We start from the raw sequence: 20,230 nt of genomic DNA, 5'->3' as shown, positions 1-20,230 counted from the left end.
TTTTACTTCGTACATCTGATACTGTACTGTGTGTCGTACTGTGTGTCGTACTGTGTGTAACACTGGCTGCTTGTTGTTCTGCGGCTGTTCCTATGAAACAGGAAGGAATTATACAAACTAAACCTTCTTATGGGTAAATACTGATTCTCTCATGTTCTTCTGTCTGACATTCCTTCTCTTCTACTGTGGCCTCTGTGTTTTCTGCAACAGCCAAGTGATTGTCATTTATGTGCGTCAACTTTTCAGCATTGGAAGTGACTGTGGGATAGTAAGTATAGTAGGGAGAGATGTGTCTATAGTAACAGTGGATAATAGTCTCTGGGAAGGGAGTGTGACTGTGGGATAGCAGGTATAGTAGGGAGAGATGGTGTCTATAGTAACAGTGAATAATAGTCTCTGGGAAGGGAGTGTGACTGTGGGATAGCAGGTATAGTAGGGAGAGATGGTGCCTATAGTAACAGTGGATAATAGTCTCTGGGAAGGGAGTGTAACTGTGGGATAGCAGGTATAGTAGGGAGAGATGTGTCTATAGTAACAGTGGATAATAGTCTCTGGGAAGGGAGTGTGACTGTGGGATAGCAGGTATAGTAGGGAGAGATGTGTCTATAGTAACAGTGGATAATAGTCTCTGGGAAGGGAGTGTGACTCTGGGATAGCAGGTATAGTAGGGAGAGATGTGTCTATAGTAACAGTGGATAATAGTCTCTGGGAAGGGAGTGTGACTGTGGGATAGCAGGTATAGTAGGGAGAGATGGTGTCTATAGTAACAGTGGATAATAGTCTCTGGGAAGGGAGTGTGACTGTGGGATAGCAGGTATAGTAGGGAGAGATGGTGCCTATAGTAACAGTGGATAATAGTCTCTGGGAAGGGAGTGTGACTGTGGGATAGCAGGTATAGTAGGGAGAGATGTGCCTATAGTAACAGTGGATAATAGTCTCTGGGAAGGGAGTGTGACTGTGGGATAGCAGGTATAGTAGGGAGAGATGGTGTCTATAGTAACAGTGGATAATAGTCTCTGGGAAGGGAGTGTGACTGTGGGATAGCAGGTATAGTAGGGAGAGATGGTGCCTATAGTAACAGTGGATAATAGTCTCTGGGAAGGGAGTGTGACTGTGGGATAGCAGGTATAGTAGGGAGAGATGGTGTCTATAGTAACAGTGGATAATAGTCTCTGGGAAGGGAGTGTGACTGTGGGATAGCAGGTATAGTAGGGAGAGATGGTGCCTATAGTAACAGTGGATAATAGTCTCTGGGAAGGGAGTGTGACTGTGGGATAGCAGGTATAGTAGGGGAGAGATGTGTCTATAGTAACAGTGGATAATAGTCTCTGGGAAGGGAGTGTGACTGTGGATAGCAGGTATAGTAGGGAGAGATGGTGCCTATAGTAACAGTGGATAATAGTCTCTGGGAAGGGAGTGTGACTGTGGGATAGCAGGTATAGTAGGGAGAGATGGTGTCTATAGTAACAGTGGATAATAGTCTCTGGGAAGGGAGTGTGACTGTGGGATAGCAGGTATAGTAGGGAGAGATGGTGCCTATAGTAACAGTGGATAATAGTCTCTGGGAAGGGAGTGTGACTGGGATAGCAGGTATAGTAGGGGAGAGATGTGTCTATAGTAACAGTGGATAATAGTCTCTGGGAAGGGAGTGTGACTGTGGGATAGCAGGTATAGTAGGGAGAGATGGTGCCTATAGTAACAGTGGATAATAGTCTCTGGGAAGGGAGTGTGACTGTGGGATAGCAGGTATAGTAGGGAGAGATGGTGACTATAGTAACAGTGGGATAATAGTCTCTGGGAAGGGAGTGTGACTGTGGGATAGCAGGTATAGTAGGGAGAGATGTGTCTATAGTAACAGTGGATAATAGTCTCTGGGAAGGGAGTGTGACTGTGGGATAGTAAGTATAGTAGGGAGAGATGTGTCTATAGTAACAGTGGATAATAGTCTCTGGGAAGGGAGTGTGACTGTGGAATAGCAGGTATAGTAGGGAGAGATGGTGTCTATAGTAACAGTGGATAATAGTCTCTGGGAAGGGAGTGTGACTGTGGGATAGCAGGTATAGTAGGGAGAGATGGTGCCTATAGTAACAGTGGGATAAAAGTCTCTGGGAAGGGAGTGTGACTGTGTGATAGCAGGTATAGTAGGGAGAGATGGTGTCTATAGTAACAGTGGATAATAGTCTCTGGGAAGGGAGTGTGACTGTGGGATAGCAGGTATAGTAGGGAGAGATGGTGCCTATAGTAACAGTGGATAATAGTCTCTGGGAAGGGAGTGTGACTGTGGGATAGCAGGTATAGTAGGGGAGAGATGTGTCTATAGTAACAGTGGATAATATTCTCTGGGAAGGGAGTGTGACTGTGGGATAGCAGGTATAGTAGGGAGAGATGGTGCCTATAGTAACAGTGGATAATAGTCTCTGGGAAGGGAGTGTGACTGTGGGATAGCAGGTATAGTAGGGAGAGATGGTGCCTATAGTAACAGTGGGATAATAGTCTCTGGGAAGGGAGTGTGACTGTGGGATAGCAGGTATAGTAGGGAGAGATGTGTCTATAGTAACAGTGGATAATAGTCTCTGGGAAGGGAGTGTGACTGTGGGATAGCAGGTATAGTAGGGAGAGATGGTGTCTATAGTAACAGTGGATAATAAGTCTCTGGGAAGGGAGTGTGACTGTGGGATAGCAGGTATAGTAGGGAGAGATGGTGCCTATAGTAACAGTGGATAATAGTCTCTGGGAAGGGAGTGTGACTGTGGGAATAGCAGGTATAGTAGGGGAGAGATGTGTCTATAGTAACGGTGGATAATAGTCTCTGGGAAGGGAGTGTGACTGTGGGATAGCAGGTATAGTAGGGAGAGATGGTGCCTATAGTAACAGTGGATAATAGTCCTCTGGGAAGGGAGTGTGACTGTGGGATAGCAGGTATAGTAGGGAGAGATGGTGACTATAGTAACAGTGGGATAATAGTCTCTGGGAAGGGAGTGTGACTGTGGGATAGCAGGTATAGTAGGGAGAGATGTGTCCTATAGTAACAGTGGATAATAGTCTCTGGGAAGGGAGTGTGACTGTGGGATAAGTAAGTATAGTAGGGAGAGATGTGTCTATAGTAACAGTGGATAATAGTCTCTGGGAAGGGAGTGTGACTGTGGGATAGCAGGTATAGTAGGGAGAGATGGTGCCTATAGTAACAGTGGATAATAGTCTCTGGGAAGGGAGTGTGACTGTGGGATAGCAGGTATATGTAGGGAGAGATGGTGACTATAGTAACAGTGGGATAATAGTCTCTGGGAAGGGAGTGTGACTGTGGGATAGCAGGTATAGTAGGGAGAGATGTGTCTATAGTAACAGTGGATAATAGTCTCTGGGAAGGGAGTGTGACTGTGGGATAGCAGGTATAGTAGGGAGAGATGGTGTCTATAGTAACAGTGGATAATAGTCTCTGGGAAGGGAGTGTGACTGTGGGATAGCAGGTATAGTAGGGAGAGATGGTGTCTATAGTAACAGTGGATAATAGTCTCTGGGAAGGGAGTGTGACTGTGGGATAGCAGGTATAGTAGGGAGAGATGTGTCTATAGTAACAGTGGATAATAGTCTCTGGGAAGGGAGTGTGACTGTGGGATAGTAAGTATAGTAGGGAGAGATGGTGCCTATAGTAACAGTGGATAAATAGTCTCTGGGAAGGGAGTGTGACTGTGGGATAGCAGGTAATAGTAGGGAGAGATGGTGCCTATAGTAACAGTGGATAATAGTCTCTGGGAAGGGAGTGTGACTGTGGGATAGCAGGTATAGTAGGGGAGAGATGTGTCTATAGTAACAGTGGATAATAGTCTCTGGGAAGGGAGTGTGACTGTGGGATAGTAAGTATAGTAGGGAGAGATGGTGCCTATAGTAACAGTGGATAATAGTCTCTGGGAAGGGAGTGTGACTGTGGGATAGCAGGTATAGTAGGGAGAGATGGTGCCTATAGTAACAGTGGATAATAGTCTCTGGGAAGGGAGTGTGACTGTGGGATAGCAGGTATAGTAGGGGAGAGATGTGTCTATAGTAACAGTGGATAATAGTCTCTGGGAAGGGAGTGTGACTGTGGGATAGCAGGTATAGTAGGGAGAGATGGTGCCTATAGTAACAGTGGATAATATTCTCTGGGAAGGGATTGTGACTGTGGGATAGCAGGTATAGTAGGGAGAGATGGTGACTATAGTAACAGCGGGATAATAGTCTCTGGGAAGGGAGTGTGACTGTGGGATAGCAGGTATAGTAGGGAGAGATGTGTCTATAGTAACAGTGGATAATAGTCTCTGGGAAGGGAGTGTGACTGTGGGATAGTAAGTATAGTAGGGAGAGATGTGTCTATAGTAACAGTGGATAATAGTCTCTGGGAAGGGAGTGTGACTGTGGAATAGCAGGTATAGTAGGGAGAGATGGTGTCTATAGTAACAGTGGATAATAGTCTCTGGGAAGGGAGTGTGACTGTGGGATAGCAGGTATAGTAGGTAGAGATGGTGTCTATAGTAACAGAGGGATAAAAGTCTCTGGGAAGGGAGTGTGACTGTGTGATAGCAGGTATAGTAGGGAGAGATGGTGCCTATAGTAACAGTGGGATAATAGTCTCTGGGAAGGGAGTGTGACTGTGGGATAGCAGGTATAGTAGGGAGAGATGGTGTCTATAGTAACAGTGGATAATAGTCTCTGGGAAGGGAGTGTGACTGTGGGATAGCAGGTATAGTAGGGAGAGATGGTGTCTATAGTAACAGTGGATAATAGTCCTCTGGGAAGGGAGTGTGACTGTGGGATAGCAGGTAATAGTAGGGAGAGATGGTGCCTATAGTAACAGTGGATAATAGTCTCTGGGAAGGGAGTGTGACTGTGGGATAGCAGGTATAGTAGGGGAGAGATGTGTCTATAGTAACAGTGGATAATAGTCTCGGAAGGGAGTGTGACTGTGGGATAGCAGGTATAGTAGGGAGAGATGGTGCCTATAGTAACAGTGGATAATAGTCTCTGGGAAGGGATTGTGGGATAGCAGGTATAGTAGGGAGAGATGTGTCTATAGTAACAGTGGATAATAGTCTCTGGGAAGGGAGTGTGACTGTGGGATAGCAGTATAGTAGGGAGAGATGTGTCTATAGTAACAGTGGATAATAGTCTCTGGGAAGGGAGTGTGACTGTGGATAGCAGGTATAGTGATGGTGTCTATAGTAACAGTGGATAATAGTCTCTGGGAAGGAGTGTGACTGTGGGATAGCAGAGTATAGTAGGGAGAGAATGGTGTCCTAATAGTAACAGTGGATAATAGTCTCTGGGAAGGGAGTGTGACTGTGGATAGCAGGTATAGTAGGGAGAAGATATGTGCCTATAGTAACAGTGGATAATAGTCTCTGGAAGGGAAGTGTGACCTGTGGGATAGCAGGTATAGTAGGGAGAGATGGTGCTATAGTAACAGTGGATAATAGTCTCTGGGAAGGGAGTGTGACTGTGGATAAGCAGGTATAGTAGGGAGAGATGGTGTCTAATAGTAACAGTGGATATAGTCTCTGGGAAGGGAGTGTGACTGTGGGGATAGCAGGTATAGTAGGGAGAGATGGGTGCCTATAGTAACAGTGGATAATAGTCTCTCTGGGAAGGGAGTGTGACTGTGGGATAGCAGGTATAGTTAGGGGAGAGATGGTGCTTATAGTAACAGTGGATAATAGTCTCTGGGAAGGGAGTGTGACTGTGGGATAGCCAGGTATAGTAGGGAGAGAATGGTGTCTATAGTAACAGTGGATAATAGTTCTGGGAAGGGAGTGTGACTGTGGGATAGCAGGTATAGTAGGAGAGATTGGTGTCTATAGTAACAGTGGATAATAGTCTCTGGGAAGGGAGTGTGACTGTGGGATAGCAGGTATAGGTAAGGAGAGATGGTGTCTATAGTAACAGTGGATAATAGTCTCTGGGAAGGGAGTGTGACTGTGGGATAGCAGGTATAAGTAGGGAGAGATGTGTCTATAGTAACAGTGGATACTTCTCTCAGGCCTCTGCTTTCTCTTGAACTCTCTCAAACTAACTTTTAGTATGTGATAGAATGTCCAGCTTTAATGCAACTGTTCGTTGGTCTTCATTATTTTCTATTCGTAAAATTACTTTGGTTTCTTCTGATCTCTTCCAGTTTCAAAAATTGGGAAGGGACTTGACCCCATCTTAAAAAACAAATGCTCTGTAAGGCTACACATTTATTATAGCAATTATTACTCCACTTTCTATTCAGGCCTCTCCTGTTCATATTCCAGCCTTATTCAAATCAGCTGCAAATGGAAACCAGGGAGCTGCTGAAATAAAAAGCGAAATAAGTAAAAAAAAAGAAAAAATAATAACTGGAGACAAATCTGCAATTGCTTTTCATTTTTATTACTCCAGTTGTCCCACTTTTTTTTTTTACCCGTGAGCCACATTCTAATGTTAAGAGTTGTGGAGCAACACATGCATGAAAGTTCCCTTGAGGTGCCAAATAAGGGCTGTGTGATTGGTTATTTCATAGACCCTATGTGGACTGGCAGCCAACAGGAGGCTCTGCTTTGCACTATACTTTGTTTACTAGCAATTAAAAACTTGCTCTCAAAGCCTGGAATTCAAAAAGAAGCACCTGGTTGAGGTCACTGAGAGCAACATGTTACTCCTGAGCTGCTGGTTGGGGATCACTGCTCTACACATACTAATAGTTAACTATGTACAACACTGCCCTTTTTAGTGCTATATATTGGGGAAGAGATTGTGATGAATGGGAAGAGATTGATTATGATGGGAAGAGTGATTTGATGTAAAGAGGGAGAGATTTGGTGGGAAGAGATTAATGGGAAGAGATTGGGTGGTGATGTAAAGAGATTGATGATGGGATGAGATTGGGTGGTTGGGATGACGGGAAGAGATTGATGATGAGAAGAGACTGTTCTTATCTTTGTGATTTTGTCTGGTGCTATACTATTGACATTGTGCACTCACCGCAGTCCTGCTCCAGTCTGAGTTCTAAATCATTAGATATGTTGAGGTGACATTTTTCTTTTGCTTCTGCTTCACAGGATGGCGTCTGCTGATCTGAGAGAAGATTTGAGCTGCTCCATCTGCCTGAGCATTTATACTGAGCCTGTAATGTTGGCCATGTGGGCACAACTTCTGCCAGGGCTGGCATTGTGAAGGTGCTGGAGACCCAGGAGGGATCTGGGGGTTACACCTGCCCTGAATGAGAGAGGAGTATGAGGAGGCCCCGCCCTGCACAGGAAACCGGACTCTGGGGAACATAGCAGAGAAATGTAGTCTTGCTCAGCCGGAACCGGGGAAGACTGAGATCCTCTGCACTTACTGTGACTCTCCTGTACTCTGATTAAATCCTGTCTCAGTGTGAGACCTCCTGTGTAATGGTCACTTACAGAAAGCACAACAGAGTTTGTCCAACACACCTTAACTGAGCCCACCTGTTCCTTCATGGACCAAAAATGCTCAATCCACAGTGAAATCTTCAGGTATCACTGCTGTGAGGACTCTGTCTGTATCTGTGTGTCCTGCTGTCTGGCCGAAGAGCACAGGGGCCACAGGGTGGAGCTGCTGAGTGAGGCCTCTGAGAAGAAGAAAGAGAAACTTGGGAAAGTTTTGGAGAAAACTGACCCTGGAGCGAGAGGAGGCTGAGAGAGAAGTCCAGGGGCTGCAGGAGGACCTCAAGAAAAAGGACAGGTGAGACTGAGAGAGTCACTGTCCTGTTTAGAGACATCAGGAAATGGGTGGATTCCCTTGAGAAGCAAATGCTGGATGTGCTCTCCAGGCAGAAAGAGAAACTTTCCCGTGATCTCTGCGACGTAATCCAGAATCTGGAAATAAAGCAAGGAGAGCTGTCCGGCAAGATCCGTCACATGAGGAGCTGCTGCAAACATGGCAGATCCACTCGTTGTCCTACAGGAACGGGAATCCCACGGAGCTGCATTTCTGTGGGGCGGAGGCGCGGATGATACAAAGGTCCTTCTGTACGGGATCTGGACAAGGGACTGATTCCAGATACTTTAGTAACAGGCTTAGCTGAGATTATGCGGGAGGTAAGGGCAAGAGTTTATGGGCAGGAGGCTAAAAATGTCTTACTGGATATCAGCACAGCCGGTCAATTTGTCTCTGTATCTCAGAACAAGAAAACTGCGTCGGAATCAGACATTGCCGCTTTACCCAGACTCCCCGGATAGGTTTTAAGGAATATAACCAAGTTTTATGTAACCGAAGTTTCAAATCAGGGCAACATTACTGGGAGGTGGAGGGCAGTACATTGGGGGATTGGGATATAGGGGTGGCCTATCCCAGTATAAAGAGAGATGGAGAAGAGTCGGGTATTGGCAATAATATGCATTCCTGGAGTTTGTGCAAATGTGCTGATACATTTTATATATCGCATAACTTTAGTGAAATTCCTGTATCCCCCTCCTGCCACAAATATAGAATCTCGCTGGACTATGAGGCCGGACTTTTGTCCTTCTATGAGCTGAGTAAACCAGTGAGACACTTGTACACCTTCACTGCCTCCTTCACTGAACCCCTGCACCCAGTTTTCTGTGTGGGTGACCAAGGCTGGGTGAGAATTTGCAATAATCCCACGATTTTCTGTACATTTCCAGCTCCTCTCTAATGCATATTATGCCTGGACGTGTACAGGTTGGTGCAGACACGCGTGTGCTGAGGAACATGGAACAGCAATACTGAGGGGCTTCTGTTGTTACAGGGAAACCTCTTGTCCAACCAGAATGTTCATTTAGTTTCATTTATATGTAGTGTGTCACAAATATGTATGTGTGTGTGTGTGGGAGTTGCAGGAATATGTTCCCAGAATCTGTATCCCTGCTGCTGTTCAACTACAATGCCCACCATCTCTATTAGTAGTAGGGCGATACAGAGAAAATATTTCTTGTGTTAAAGCGTTTATCTGTTAATTCTGCAAAAAACGTCTTATTTTAATATGAGCGAGAACTAATGATCTAGTTCTGTAAAGGAGCCATCAATGACACTGGCCTCCTATTTATGCCTATACCATGAGCGTGAGCTGCCCAACTGCTTGCGTGAGACTTATTGTGTACAGCATGGGGACCACTAGATGGTGCATTAAAGGAAAACTATACCCCCCCCAAACAATGTAGATCTTTATAAAAATATGTTGCATAAAACCGCTCATATGTTAAACCCTGCTTCATTTAAATAAACCATTTTATACTTTAATAGTGTGTGTCACTGAGTAATCCTAAATAGAAAACTGACATTTAAAAAAAAAAAAACACGGGCCGCCCCCTGGGATCGTATGATTCACGGTGCAGACAAACAATCCAAACAGGTTGGGTCACCTGAGCCAATCAGTGGACAGAATTCTGTCTTGTATGTGCGTAAGTTTCCCTCTGTCTCTCACATTTGTGTGTTTCTCGGGGTCAGTCGGTGACTTGTATGTGACACTGTGTAACTGATGGGACTGTACAGAAAGCGCGTGTGTATTTATATATATATATATATATATATATATATATATAGATATAAAGGAGAACTCCAGCAGAAATCTGCAAATCCTTTATTCATGGTAAAGCATTATAAATATAAAAGAAAAAATATGGTTAAAAAGATCTAATCTAAGCACAGATTCCTTTGGAGAAACCGCAGGGGCATAAACCACAAACAGTCCACACTGGGCCACTGTATAAACCTGAGAAACTGCCCAGAAAGGGCCTATCCCAGGTACCGTACCCATATGTTGTACAACTGCAACTCCCACATTGCCTTGACTCTTGATTCTGTATTGGAGAATGATGGGACTTGCACTAACACTCATATCCGTTAACAGCATAATATTAAGGGGGGGCCTAGTCGCTGGGTGAAATATACAGTTTGTAGAATACTCTAAACACAATCCTCATATAATCTAATGACAGCAGCAGATCAGTGTAAAACTGCAACGAGCCTGAAAAAAAGGGAAGAAAAGTGGAATTTACAAGAAGCAGCTTAAAGTAGTGCTGAGCCTTTCCTTTCCCAGCTCACTGCTGCCATCTAGTGGATACACTTCCCTCTGCTCGGGACACTAGAACAGTAGCGAGAGGGAATTCAAATACTCAGCCAATAGGGAAGGGAGAGGGCGTGGCTACGAACTGGTACCTGAGAGTCTTGCTGGTGCGGACACTGGAGAGTTAATAAAAGGCTTCTGTATAAATCAGGGACAATCTAAATGTCACCCTAATTAACCCGTGTTTCCAGGAAAACATGTAAATACTCCGCCCCAAATCTTCACCGAACTGAGCGGGTCTCGGAGAGGCACGAGAATAAAGAAGAGGAATTGTATCGCAGCAGCGCCGCCGTGTGGCAGAAGCAAGAAGCTGTGAGCGCGTCCCTTCCGCTCTGTGCGGCCCTGGCAGCTCCTAAAGTCGCTAGCAGCACATTTTACCCTCCGTGTATTTACATTTCTGCATCTCATAACATGAAGGCTCTCGCATTGGCGGGAAATATACGCGCACAATGACGTCGCCAATAGGAATTAACTATATAGGTTTCTGTGGCCAATCAAATGACCAAAGAACTGCTAAAAGCCCGGCCCACCGTTCCCTCTCCGCTACTCTTCTGTTTTATATAAGAAATAAGTCCTGGCGGTTCAGCCAATCAGGAAGACATAGCGTGGATCACACGCCTCTGATAGACTCCGCCCATAATCTTTGAGTTCTCTCTCAGGTCCTCTCCAGCTGCATATAAAGAAGTAGAAGACGACGAGTAGATACATTGTGATTAAAGCACTGACAGGAAATGTCTGGACGTGGCAAAGGAGGAAAGGGACTCGGGAAAGGAGGCGCCAAGCGGCATAGAAAGGTGCTCCGGGACAACATCCAGGGCATCACCAAGCCCGCCATCCGCCGCCTGGCACGGAGAGGGGGAGTCAAGCGCATCTCTGGTCTCATCTATGAGGAGACTCGTGGGGTCCTCAAGGTTTTTCTGGAGAATGTCATCCGGGACGCCGTCACCTACACCGAGCACGCCAAGAGGAAGACCGTTACCGCCATGGATGTGGTGTACGCTCTCAAGCGCCAGGGCCGCACTCTCTACGGCTTCGGCGGATAAATCTTTCTTCCCACTAATCTTATACCCAAAGGCTCTTTTCAGAGCCGCCCACACACTCACTCAGAGCTGTTACTGCTTTATCTGCATCGTAGCCATTCTCTCCAGTTTAATATGTATATACACTGATATATTTACGGTAGACTGAAGCAGGGGATAAGGAACGTTACTGGCACTTCCTTTGTGCGTCAACGGATCTATTTCTGTAAAAACTCTAATACTCCCTTTCTCTCCCACTTCCTTCTCCCTGTATTCCCAGGCTGTGTTCTCAGCTCACTGCGCTGTAGGACAGGAACCAATCAGCAGCTAGCAGGACCTGACGGGGAACTGAAGCCTGTCTGTGCTTGTGTTTGACTACAGGGCTGTGATTGGCTGTCCCCCTCCTACTGGGCTTCTGGCCGGGACCGTTAGGACACGCCCACCCCTCATTTGACACGCAGACCTGGAGCAAACAACACCTATCGGGAGCTCCGATGGAGGGGCTGTTTTGAAAGAGAATATTCATGTTTAGCATTGTGTAAAAGCCACACCATGTATCACTCACAATTGCCTACAACATTAGGCTACTTTTCGTGGATCCTAGAAGTCTCCGCCAAGCACCATTCTTCTATATCTAAATGAGTACATAACGCCCCGCTACGTTTTTATTTCATACACAAAATGTCTCCTCTAAATGGGCCTCTCCATACGCACATTATCAGCAGCGGCGCAGCGGCTCAGTCCCGTGACACGTAGCCTTTTCCTGCGCTAAATTTAGAAGGAGTTGGTCGCGACGCTTTCTGGAGGTCACTGCACCGTTACAACGGCCAACGAAAAATTCTGTGTCTGGCCCATTCTGCTGCCCTCCCGCCATGTAATACGAAATATTGCCCATCAATAGCACATTAAGTGGCGCCTCCTTGATGCCCGGCTCACTTTCTATGGTTATTTTACTGTGGACCAAAGGCGATTTTACACCGTTACACCTGCCCTTGATTTCAGCCTGTTCTCCTTTGTCATTGGTTCACTATGGACATACGTCACTTAACAGTTTTCCGTTGGCCCGCCAAAATAACGAAAAAAATAAAATAAATGGGGGGGGGGGTTCGTTTTTTCAAGTGAATGACACCGGCTTGGTGACCCTGCAGCCACACAGGGGCGGATCTATGAGCCGTATTGGAACCACAGCAGGCACAATATCACTTGGGAGTAGAAATAAGGGGCGTGTGGCACAGTTCTCTTTAGCCGATGTGGGGGCGGCTCTGAAAAGAGCCTTTGTGTTGTTCCCTAATGGGGGCGCTGGGAGCGGGCACTTCACTTGCTCTTGGCCGGCTTGGAGCTCTCGGTTTTCTTGGGCAGCAGCACGGACTGGATATTGGGCAGGACCCCGCCCTGAGCGATAGTGACTCCTCCGAGCAGTTTGTTGAGCTCCTCATCGTTGCGCACAGCGAGCTGCAGGTGCCTGGGGATGATGCGGGTCTTCTTGTTATCCCGGGCAGCGTTGCCGGCCAACTCCAGGATCTCAGCGGTCAGGTACTCGAGCACTGCGGCGAGATAGACCGGAGCTCCGGCTCCCACCCGCTCGGCATAATTGCCCTTCCTCAAGAGCCTGTGAACACGGCCGACTGGAAACTGCAGCCCGGCCCGAGATGAGCGAGTCTTTGCCTTAGCACGAGTCTTGCCGCCTTGTTTACCTCTTCCAGACATGACCTACTGACAACTATTGTAGAATATGACTCCCGTACCCACAAGCACTATTATTTGTAGGCAGCAAAGGACACACCTCTCTTCTTTAATTGGGTGATTTCTGATCCAGCCAATGACATTATAGGTTTGGTAAGAACCAATCAATTGCTTTAAATACGTTCTTTCCTTCCATTATTGCAGTCAATCACAGAGATGCTTATGGGAACGCCAATCGATGGCTGCTGGAACCTGTAGGTGGCAGCATTTTATACCATGTGACAGAACCAGCCAGTAATATTATAAGATAGCGGACTGCCTTATTTGCATGGGAGGGGTATAAAAGCAGGAGCCCGGAGGGAGGAGAAAGTACTTTACTAGTGTGCGAGAGAGAAGCAGTACAATCATGCCTGATCCACCTAAGTCCGCTCCAGCCCCGAAGAAAGGCTCCAAGAAAGCGGTGACTAAGACGCAGAAGAAAGACGGCAAGAAGCGCAGGAAGACAAGGAAGGAGAGTTACGCCATTTACGTGTACAAGGTGCTGAAGCAGGTGCACCCCGATACCGGCATCTCGTCCAAGGCCATGAGCATCATGAACTCCTTTGTCAACGATGTGTTTGAGCGCATCGCAGGGGAAGCCTCCCGCCTGGCTCATTACAACAAGCGCTCCACCATCACCTCCCGGGAGATCCAGACCGCGGTCCGCCTGCTACTGCCTGGGGAGCTGGCCAAACACGCCGTGTCCGAGGGCACTAAAGCTGTCACCAAATACACCAGCGCCAAGTAACTGCTGCTACTGTTGCCCGACTCCGACCCCAACACAAAGGCTCTTCTAAGAGCCACCCACGTTCTCCCCCCAAAGATCTGTAACTTGTTTTCTCAGCCATTGCCCGCCCTCCTCACAACATTCTCACAACTTGACTCATTTCTTAAATAAGTTCAGCTACAGACGCCAATAGATAACACAAGTTCTGCGCTCTGGCAGATTCTCAATGTCCCGCCTGGCAGCGATACAGGACTTGGTCGCACACGAGTTCCATTGGTACCGCTCAGTGTATCGCTGCCCTATTCACTATCCGCCCATAGAACTGTCATATAAGAATCGCTTGAGCAGAGAGACTCTGGGCTCAGTCAGTCACCGTTGTCTCGGGGCACGTGGGGATTGTCCCAAGGACAGTGAAGGAACGACACATGTAACCTGCTTTCTGGCAAACGAACTTATTTCCAATCCAATTCCCGTGCATAATTATTATATACCAGGGGCTCAGTAAAATTTCCATATTTGTAATTAAGCGAAAAGACTGAGCAGCAAAAAAAAAAACAACTGGAGGGTTTAGGATAAAATCTATAGAACGCTTGGTTTTGCGCCGTGGGGAGTTTCCCTTCAGCAGGAAAGTAAACAGAATGTGGCGGGACACCAGTAAAAGTTGTATTGAAAAAAATAAATTAAACTACGTGACAAAGCGCCACGTGGAGAAGATATTCAGCTTCTTTGAGTGGGGATTTGGTGGCTCTGAAAAGAGCCTTTGTGTTGTGCTGCTGGGACTAAGCCCTCTCGCCCCGGATCCTGCGGGCCAGCTGGATGTCCTTGGGCATGATGGTGACCCTCTTGGCGTGGATGGCGCACAGGTTGGTGTCCTCAAACAAACCGACCAGATAAGCCTCGCTGGCCTCCTGCAGAGCCATGACGGCCGAGCTCTGGAAGCGCAGGTCGGTCTTGAAGTCCTGAGCGATCTCCCGGACCAGGCGTTGGAAAGGCAGTTTGCGGATGAGCAGCTCGGTGGATTTCTGGTAGCGGCGGATCTCGCGGAGAGCGACTGTGCCGGGCCGGTAACGGTGAGGTTTCTTGACTCCGCCTGTGGCCGGAGCGCTCTTCCTGGCTGCCTTGGTGGCCAGCTGCTTGCGGGGAGCCTTCCCTCCGGTGGATTTCCGGGCGGTCTGCTTAGTACGAGCCATTGCGAGGAGCAACCTCTTCAGCAACAGACAAATAACACACGGCGAAGAAGAATGCAAGTTAGCCGGCAACCCTGGTTTTTATAACAACGAGCTCACATTGATTGGCTGACTATAAACACGCCCCTTGCTTTCCCACAGACTTTACTGAATCTAGCCATTACCGGCATTTCTCTCTCAATAGTGTGTAACGTGTATTTAAATTAGCCAATGGGAGAAAAGTATTTACATGGTATTCAGTAAAGTCTGTGGGAAAGCAAGGGGCGTGTTTATAGTCAGCCAATCAATGTGAGCTCGTTGTTATAAAAACCAGGGTTGCCGGCTAACTTGCATTCTTCTTCGCCGTGTGTTATTTGTCTGTTGCTGAAGAGGTTGCTCCTCGCAATGGCTCGTACTAAGCAGACCGCCCGGAAATCCACCGGAGGGAAGGCTCCCCGCAAGCAGCTGGCCACCAAGGCAGCCAGGAAGAGCGCTCCGGCCACAGGCGGAGTCAAGAAACCTCACCGTTACCGGCCCGGCACAGTCGCTCTCCGCGAGATCCGCCGCTACCAGAAATCCACCGAGCTGCTCATCCGCAAACTGCCTTTCCAACGCCTGGTCCGGGAGATCGCTCAGGACTTCAAGACCGACCTGCGCTTCCAGAGCTCGGCCGTCATGGCTCTGCAGGAGGCCAGCGAGGCTTATCTGGTCGGTTTGTTTGAGGACACCAACCTGTGCGCCATCCACGCCAAGAGGGTCACCATCATGCCCAAGGACATCCAGCTGGCCCGCAGGATCCGGGGCGAGAGGGCTTAGTCCCAGCAGCACAACACAAAGGCTCTTTTCAGAGCCACCAAATCCCCACTCAAAGAAGCTGAATATCTTCTCCACGTGGCGCTTTGTCACGTAGTTTAATTTATTTTTTTCAATACAACTTTTACTGGTGTCCCGCCACATTCTGTTTACTTTCCTGCTGAAGGGAAACTCCCCACGGCGCAAAACCAAGCGTTCTATAGATTTTATCCTAAACCCTCCAGTTGTTTTTTTTTTGCTGCTCAGTCTTTTCGCTTAATTACAAATATGGAAATTTTACTGAGCCCCTGGTATATAATAATTATGCACGGGAATTGGATTGGAAATAAGTTCGTTTGCCAGAAAGCAGGTTACATGTGTCGTTCCTTCACTGTCCTTGGGACAATCCCCACGTGCCCCGAGACAACGGTGACTGACTGAGCCCAGAGTCTCTCTGCTCAAGCGATTCTTATATGACAGTTCTATGGGCGGATAGTGAATAGGGCAGCGATACACTGAGCGGTACCAATGGAACTCGTGTGCGACCAAGTCCTGTATCGCTGCCAGGCGGGACATTGAGAATCTGCCAGAGCGCAGAACTTGTGTTATCTATTGGCGTCTGTAGCTGAACTTATTTAAGAAAATGAGTCAAGTTGTGAGAATGTTGTGAGGAGGGCGGGCAATGGCTGAGAAAACAAGTTACAGATCTTTGGGGGGAGAACGTGGGTGGCTCTTAGAAGAGCCTTTGTGTTGGGGTCGGAGTCGGGCAACAGTAGCAGCAGTTACTTGGCGCTGGTGTATTTGGTGACAGCTTTAGTGCCCTCGGACACGGCGTGTTTGGCCAGCTCCCCAGGCAGTAGCAGGCGGACCGCGGTCTGGATCTCCCGGGAGGTGATGGTGGAGCGCTTGTTGTAATGAGCCAGGCGGGAGGCTTCCCCTGCGATGCGCTCAAACACATCGTTGACAAAGGAGTTCATGATGCTCATGGCCTTGGACGAGATGCCGGTATCGGGGTGCACCTGCTTCAGCACCTTGTACACGTAAATGGCGTAACTCTCCTTCCTTGTCTTCCTGCGCTTCTTGCCGTCTTTCTTCTGCGTCTTAGTCACCGCTTTCTTGGAGCCTTTCTTCGGGGCTGGAGCGGACTTAGGTGGACCAGGCATGATTGTACTGCTTCTCTCTCGCACACTAGTAAAGTACTTTCTCCTCCCTCCGGGCTCCTGCTTTTATACCCCTCCCATGCAAATAAGGCAGTCCGCTATCTTATAATATTACTGGCTGGTTCTGTCACATGGTATAAAATGCTGCCACCTACAGGTTCCAGCAGCCATCGATTGGCGTTCCCATAAGCATCTCTGTGATTGACTGCAATAATGGAAGGAAAGAACGTATTTAAAGCAATTGATTGGTTCTTACCAAACCTATAATGTCATTGGCTGGATCAGAAATCACCCAATTAAAGAAGAGAGGTGTGTCCTTTGCTGCCTACAAATAATAGTGCTTGTGGGTACGGGAGTCATATTCTACAATAGTTGTCAGTAGGTCATGTCTGGAAGAGGTAAACAAGGCGGCAAGACTCGTGCTAAGGCAAAGACTCGCTCATCTCGGGCCGGGCTGCAGTTTCCAGTCGGCCGTGTTCACAGGCTCTTGAGGAAGGGCAATTATGCCGAGCGGGTGGGAGCCGGAGCTCCGGTCTATCTCGCCGCAGTGCTCGAGTACCTGACCGCTGAGATCCTGGAGTTGGCCGGCAACGCTGCCCGGGATAACAAGAAGACCCGCATCATCCCCAGGCACCTGCAGCTCGCTGTGCGCAACGATGAGGAGCTCAACAAACTGCTCGGAGGAGTCACTATCGCTCAGGGCGGGGTCCTGCCCAATATCCAGTCCGTGCTGCTGCCCAAGAAAACCGAGAGCTCCAAGCCGGCCAAGAGCAAGTGAAGTGCCCGCTCCCAGCGCCCCCATTAGGGAACAACACAAAGGCTCTTTTCAGAGCCGCCCCCACATCGGCTAAAGAGAACTGTGCCACACGCCCCTTATTTCTACTCCCAAGTGATATTGTGCCTGCTGTGGTTCCAATACGGCTCATAGATCCGCCCCTGTGTGGCTGCAGGGTCACCAAGCCGGTGTCATTCACTTGAAAAAACGAACCCCCCCCCCCCATTTATTTTATTTTTTTCGTTATTTTGGCGGGCCAACGGAAAACTGTTAAGTGACGTATGTCCATAGTGAACCAATGACAAAGGAGAACAGGCTGAAATCAAGGGCAGGTGTAACGGTGTAAAATCGCCTTTGGTCCACAGTAAAATAACCATAGAAAGTGAGCCGGGCATCAAGGAGGCGCCACTTAATGTGCTATTGATGGGCAATATTTCGTATTACATGGCGGGAGGGCAGCAGAATGGGCCAGACACAGAATTTTTCGTTGGCCGTTGTAACGGTGCAGTGACCTCCAGAAAGCGTCGCGACCAACTCCTTCTAAATTTAGCGCAGGAAAAGGCTACGTGTCACGGGACTGAGCCGCTGCGCCGCTGCTGATAATGTGCGTATGGAGAGGCCCATTTAGAGGAGACATTTTGTGTATGAAATAAAAACGTAGCGGGGCGTTATGTACTCATTTAGATATAGAAGAATGGTGCTTGGCGGAGACTTCTAGGATCCACGAAAAGTAGCCTAATGTTGTAGGCAATTGTGAGTGATACATGGTGTGGCTTTTACACAATGCTAAACATGAATATTCTCTTTCAAAACAGCCCCTCCATCGGAGCTCCCGATAGGTGTTGTTTGCTCCAGGTCTGCGTGTCAAATGAGGGGTGGGCGTGTCCTAACGGTCCCGGCCAGAAGCCCAGTAGGAGGGGGACAGCCAATCACAGCCCTGTAGTCAAACACAAGCACAGACAGGCTTCAGTTCCCCGTCAGGTCCTGCTAGCTGCTGATTGGTTCCTGTCCTACAGCGCAGTGAGCTGAGAACACAGCCTGGGAATACAGGGAGAAGGAAGTGGGAGAGAAAGGGAGTATTAGAGTTTTTACAGAAATAGATCCGTTGACGCACAAAGGAAGTGCCAGTAACGTTCCTTATCCCCTGCTTCAGTCTACCGTAAATATATCAGTGTATATACATATTAAACTGGAGAGAATGGCTACGATGCAGATAAAGCAGTAACAGCTCTGAGTGAGTGTGTGGGCGGCTCTGAAAAGAGCCTTTGGGTATAAGATTAGTGGGAAGAAAGATTTATCCGCCGAAGCCGTAGAGAGTGCGGCCCTGGCGCTTGAGAGCGTACACCACATCCATGGCGGTAACGGTCTTCCTCTTGGCGTGCTCGGTGTAGGTGACGGCGTCCCGGATGACATTCTCCAGAAAAACCTTGAGGACCCCACGAGTCTCCTCATAGATGAGACCAGAGATGCGCTTGACTCCCCCTCTCCGTGCCAGGCGGCGGATGGCGGGCTTGGTGATGCCCTGGATGTTGTCCCGGAGCACCTTTCTATGCCGCTTGGCGCCTCCTTTCCCGAGTCCCTTTCCTCCTTTGCCACGTCCAGACATTTCCTGTCAGTGCTTTAATCACAATGTATCTACTCGTCGTCTTCTACTTCTTTATATGCAGCTGGAGAGGACCTGAGAGAGAACTCAAAGATTATGGGCGGAGTCTATCAGAGGCGTGTGATCCACGCTATGTCTTCCTGATTGGCTGAACCGCCAGGACTTATTTCTTATATAAAACAGAAGAGTAGCGGAGAGGGAACGGTGGGCCGGGCTTTTAGCAGTTCTTTTGGTCATTTGATTGGCCACAGAAACCTATATAGTTAATTCCTATTGGCGACGTCATTGTGCGCGTATATTTCCCGCCAATGCGAGAGCCTTCATGTTATGAGATGCAGAAATGTAAATACACGGAGGGTAAAATGTGCTGCTAGCGACTTTAGGAGCTGCCAGGGCCGCACAGAGCGGAAGGGACGCGCTCACAGCTTCTTGCTTCTGCCACACGGCGGCGCTGCTGCGATACAATTCCTCTTCTTTATTCTCGTGCCTCTCCGAGACCCGCTCAGTTCGGTGAAGATTTGGGGCGGAGTATTTACATGTTTTCCTGGAAACACGGGTTAATTAGGGTGACATTTAGATTGTCCCTGATTTATACAGAAGCCTTTTATTAACTCTCCAGTGTCCGCACCAGCAAGACTCTCAGGTACCAGTTCGTAGCCACGCCCTCTCCCTTCCCTATTGGCTGAGTATTTGAATTCCCTCTCGCTACTGTTCTAGTGTCCCGAGCAGAGGGAAGTGTATCCACTAGATGGCAGCAGTGAGCTGGGAAAGGAAAGGCTCAGCACTACTTTAAGCTGCTTCTTGTAAATTCCACTTTTCTTCCCTTTTTTTCAGGCTCGTTGCAGTTTTACACTGATCTGCTGCTGTCATTAGATTATATGAGGATTGTGTTTAGAGTATTCTACAAACTGTATATTTCACCCAGCGACTAGGCCCCCCGCTTAATATTATGCTGTTAACGGATATGAGTGTTAGTGCAAGTCCCATCATTCTCCAATACAGAATCAAGAGTCAAGGCAATGTGGGAGTTGCAGTTGTACAACATATGGGTACGGTACCTGGGATAGGCCCTTTCTGGGCAGTTTCTCAGGTTTATACAGTGGCCCAGTGTGGACTGTTTGTGGTTTATGCCCCTGCGGTTTCTCCAAAGGAATCTGTGCTTAGATTAGATCTTTTTAACCATATTTTTTCTTTTATATTTATAATGCTTTACCATGAATA

General features: G+C 47.9%; 8 protein-coding genes and 1 pseudogene across 8 annotated transcripts; 5 read left to right on the top strand and 4 right to left on the bottom strand.

The window, feature by feature from the left end:
• The first annotated feature begins 10 nt into the window (after positions 1-10).
• On the top strand, positions 11-8,635 carry LOC121398810 (annotated as a pseudogene).
• A 2,088-nt stretch (positions 8,636-10,723) lies between these two features.
• LOC121399130 (histone H4) lies at positions 10,724-11,137 on the top strand. The gene has a single exon (XM_041579070.1). The coding sequence runs from the start codon at positions 10,777-10,779 to the stop codon at positions 11,086-11,088; it is 312 nt and encodes a 103-aa protein (XP_041435004.1). The 5' UTR covers positions 10,724-10,776; the 3' UTR covers positions 11,089-11,137.
• A 1,182-nt stretch (positions 11,138-12,319) lies between these two features.
• LOC121399125 (histone H2A type 1-like) lies at positions 12,320-12,959 on the bottom strand. The gene has a single exon (XM_041579066.1). The coding sequence runs from the start codon at positions 12,769-12,771 to the stop codon at positions 12,379-12,381; it is 393 nt and encodes a 130-aa protein (XP_041435000.1). The 5' UTR covers positions 12,772-12,959; the 3' UTR covers positions 12,320-12,378.
• Positions 12,960-13,153: 194 nt separating this feature from the next.
• On the top strand, positions 13,154-13,591 carry LOC121399127 (histone H2B 1.1-like). The gene has a single exon (XM_041579067.1). The coding sequence runs from the start codon at positions 13,154-13,156 to the stop codon at positions 13,532-13,534; it is 381 nt and encodes a 126-aa protein (XP_041435001.1). The 3' UTR covers positions 13,535-13,591.
• Positions 13,592-14,158: 567 nt separating this feature from the next.
• On the bottom strand, positions 14,159-14,814 carry LOC121399123 (histone H3). Its single transcript, XM_041579064.1, has one exon. The coding sequence runs from the start codon at positions 14,701-14,703 to the stop codon at positions 14,293-14,295; it is 411 nt and encodes a 136-aa protein (XP_041434998.1). The 5' UTR covers positions 14,704-14,814; the 3' UTR covers positions 14,159-14,292.
• Positions 14,815-14,946: 132 nt separating this feature from the next.
• On the top strand, positions 14,947-15,629 carry LOC121399124 (histone H3). The gene has a single exon (XM_041579065.1). The coding sequence runs from the start codon at positions 15,085-15,087 to the stop codon at positions 15,493-15,495; it is 411 nt and encodes a 136-aa protein (XP_041434999.1). The 5' UTR covers positions 14,947-15,084; the 3' UTR covers positions 15,496-15,629.
• Positions 15,630-16,196: 567 nt separating this feature from the next.
• LOC108704302 (histone H2B 1.1-like) lies at positions 16,197-16,659 on the bottom strand. Its single transcript, XM_041579068.1, has one exon. The coding sequence runs from the start codon at positions 16,632-16,634 to the stop codon at positions 16,254-16,256; it is 381 nt and encodes a 126-aa protein (XP_041435002.1). The 5' UTR covers positions 16,635-16,659; the 3' UTR covers positions 16,197-16,253.
• A 351-nt stretch (positions 16,660-17,010) lies between these two features.
• h2ac7.L (H2A clustered histone 7 L homeolog) lies at positions 17,011-18,569 on the top strand. Its single transcript, NM_001093306.1, is given in 1 exon segment — positions 17,011-18,569. A coding segment is annotated over 1 exon segment (393 nt). The 5' UTR covers positions 17,011-17,016; the 3' UTR covers positions 17,410-18,569.
• Positions 18,570-18,651: 82 nt separating this feature from the next.
• On the bottom strand, positions 18,652-19,064 carry LOC108705878 (histone H4). Its single transcript, XM_018242648.2, has one exon. The coding sequence runs from the start codon at positions 19,010-19,012 to the stop codon at positions 18,701-18,703; it is 312 nt and encodes a 103-aa protein (XP_018098137.1). The 5' UTR covers positions 19,013-19,064; the 3' UTR covers positions 18,652-18,700.
• Between the last annotated feature and the right edge of the window lie 1,166 nt (positions 19,065-20,230).

Source organism: Xenopus laevis, chromosome 9_10S (assembly GCF_017654675.1).
Source record: "Xenopus laevis strain J_2021 chromosome 9_10S, Xenopus_laevis_v10.1, whole genome shotgun sequence".
In the NCBI taxonomy this organism is placed as follows: domain Eukaryota; kingdom Metazoa; phylum Chordata; class Amphibia; order Anura; family Pipidae; genus Xenopus; species Xenopus laevis.
The sequence above is the reverse complement of the archived record's forward strand: the minus strand, read 5'-3'. Positions and strand labels throughout refer to the sequence as shown.

Coding starts and splice junctions, on each gene's coding strand:
- LOC121399127 (XM_041579067.1), top strand. CDS start 13,154: ATGCCTGATCCACCTAAGTCCGCTCCAGCCCCGAAGAAAGGCTCCAAG.
- LOC108705878 (XM_018242648.2), bottom strand. CDS start 19,012: ATGTCTGGACGTGGCAAAGGAGGAAAGGGACTCGGGAAAGGAGGCGCC.
- LOC121399130 (XM_041579070.1), top strand. CDS start 10,777: ATGTCTGGACGTGGCAAAGGAGGAAAGGGACTCGGGAAAGGAGGCGCC.
- LOC121399123 (XM_041579064.1), bottom strand. CDS start 14,703: ATGGCTCGTACTAAGCAGACCGCCCGGAAATCCACCGGAGGGAAGGCT.
- LOC108704302 (XM_041579068.1), bottom strand. CDS start 16,634: ATGCCTGGTCCACCTAAGTCCGCTCCAGCCCCGAAGAAAGGCTCCAAG.
- LOC121399125 (XM_041579066.1), bottom strand. CDS start 12,771: ATGTCTGGAAGAGGTAAACAAGGCGGCAAGACTCGTGCTAAGGCAAAG.
- LOC121399124 (XM_041579065.1), top strand. CDS start 15,085: ATGGCTCGTACTAAGCAGACCGCCCGGAAATCCACCGGAGGGAAGGCT.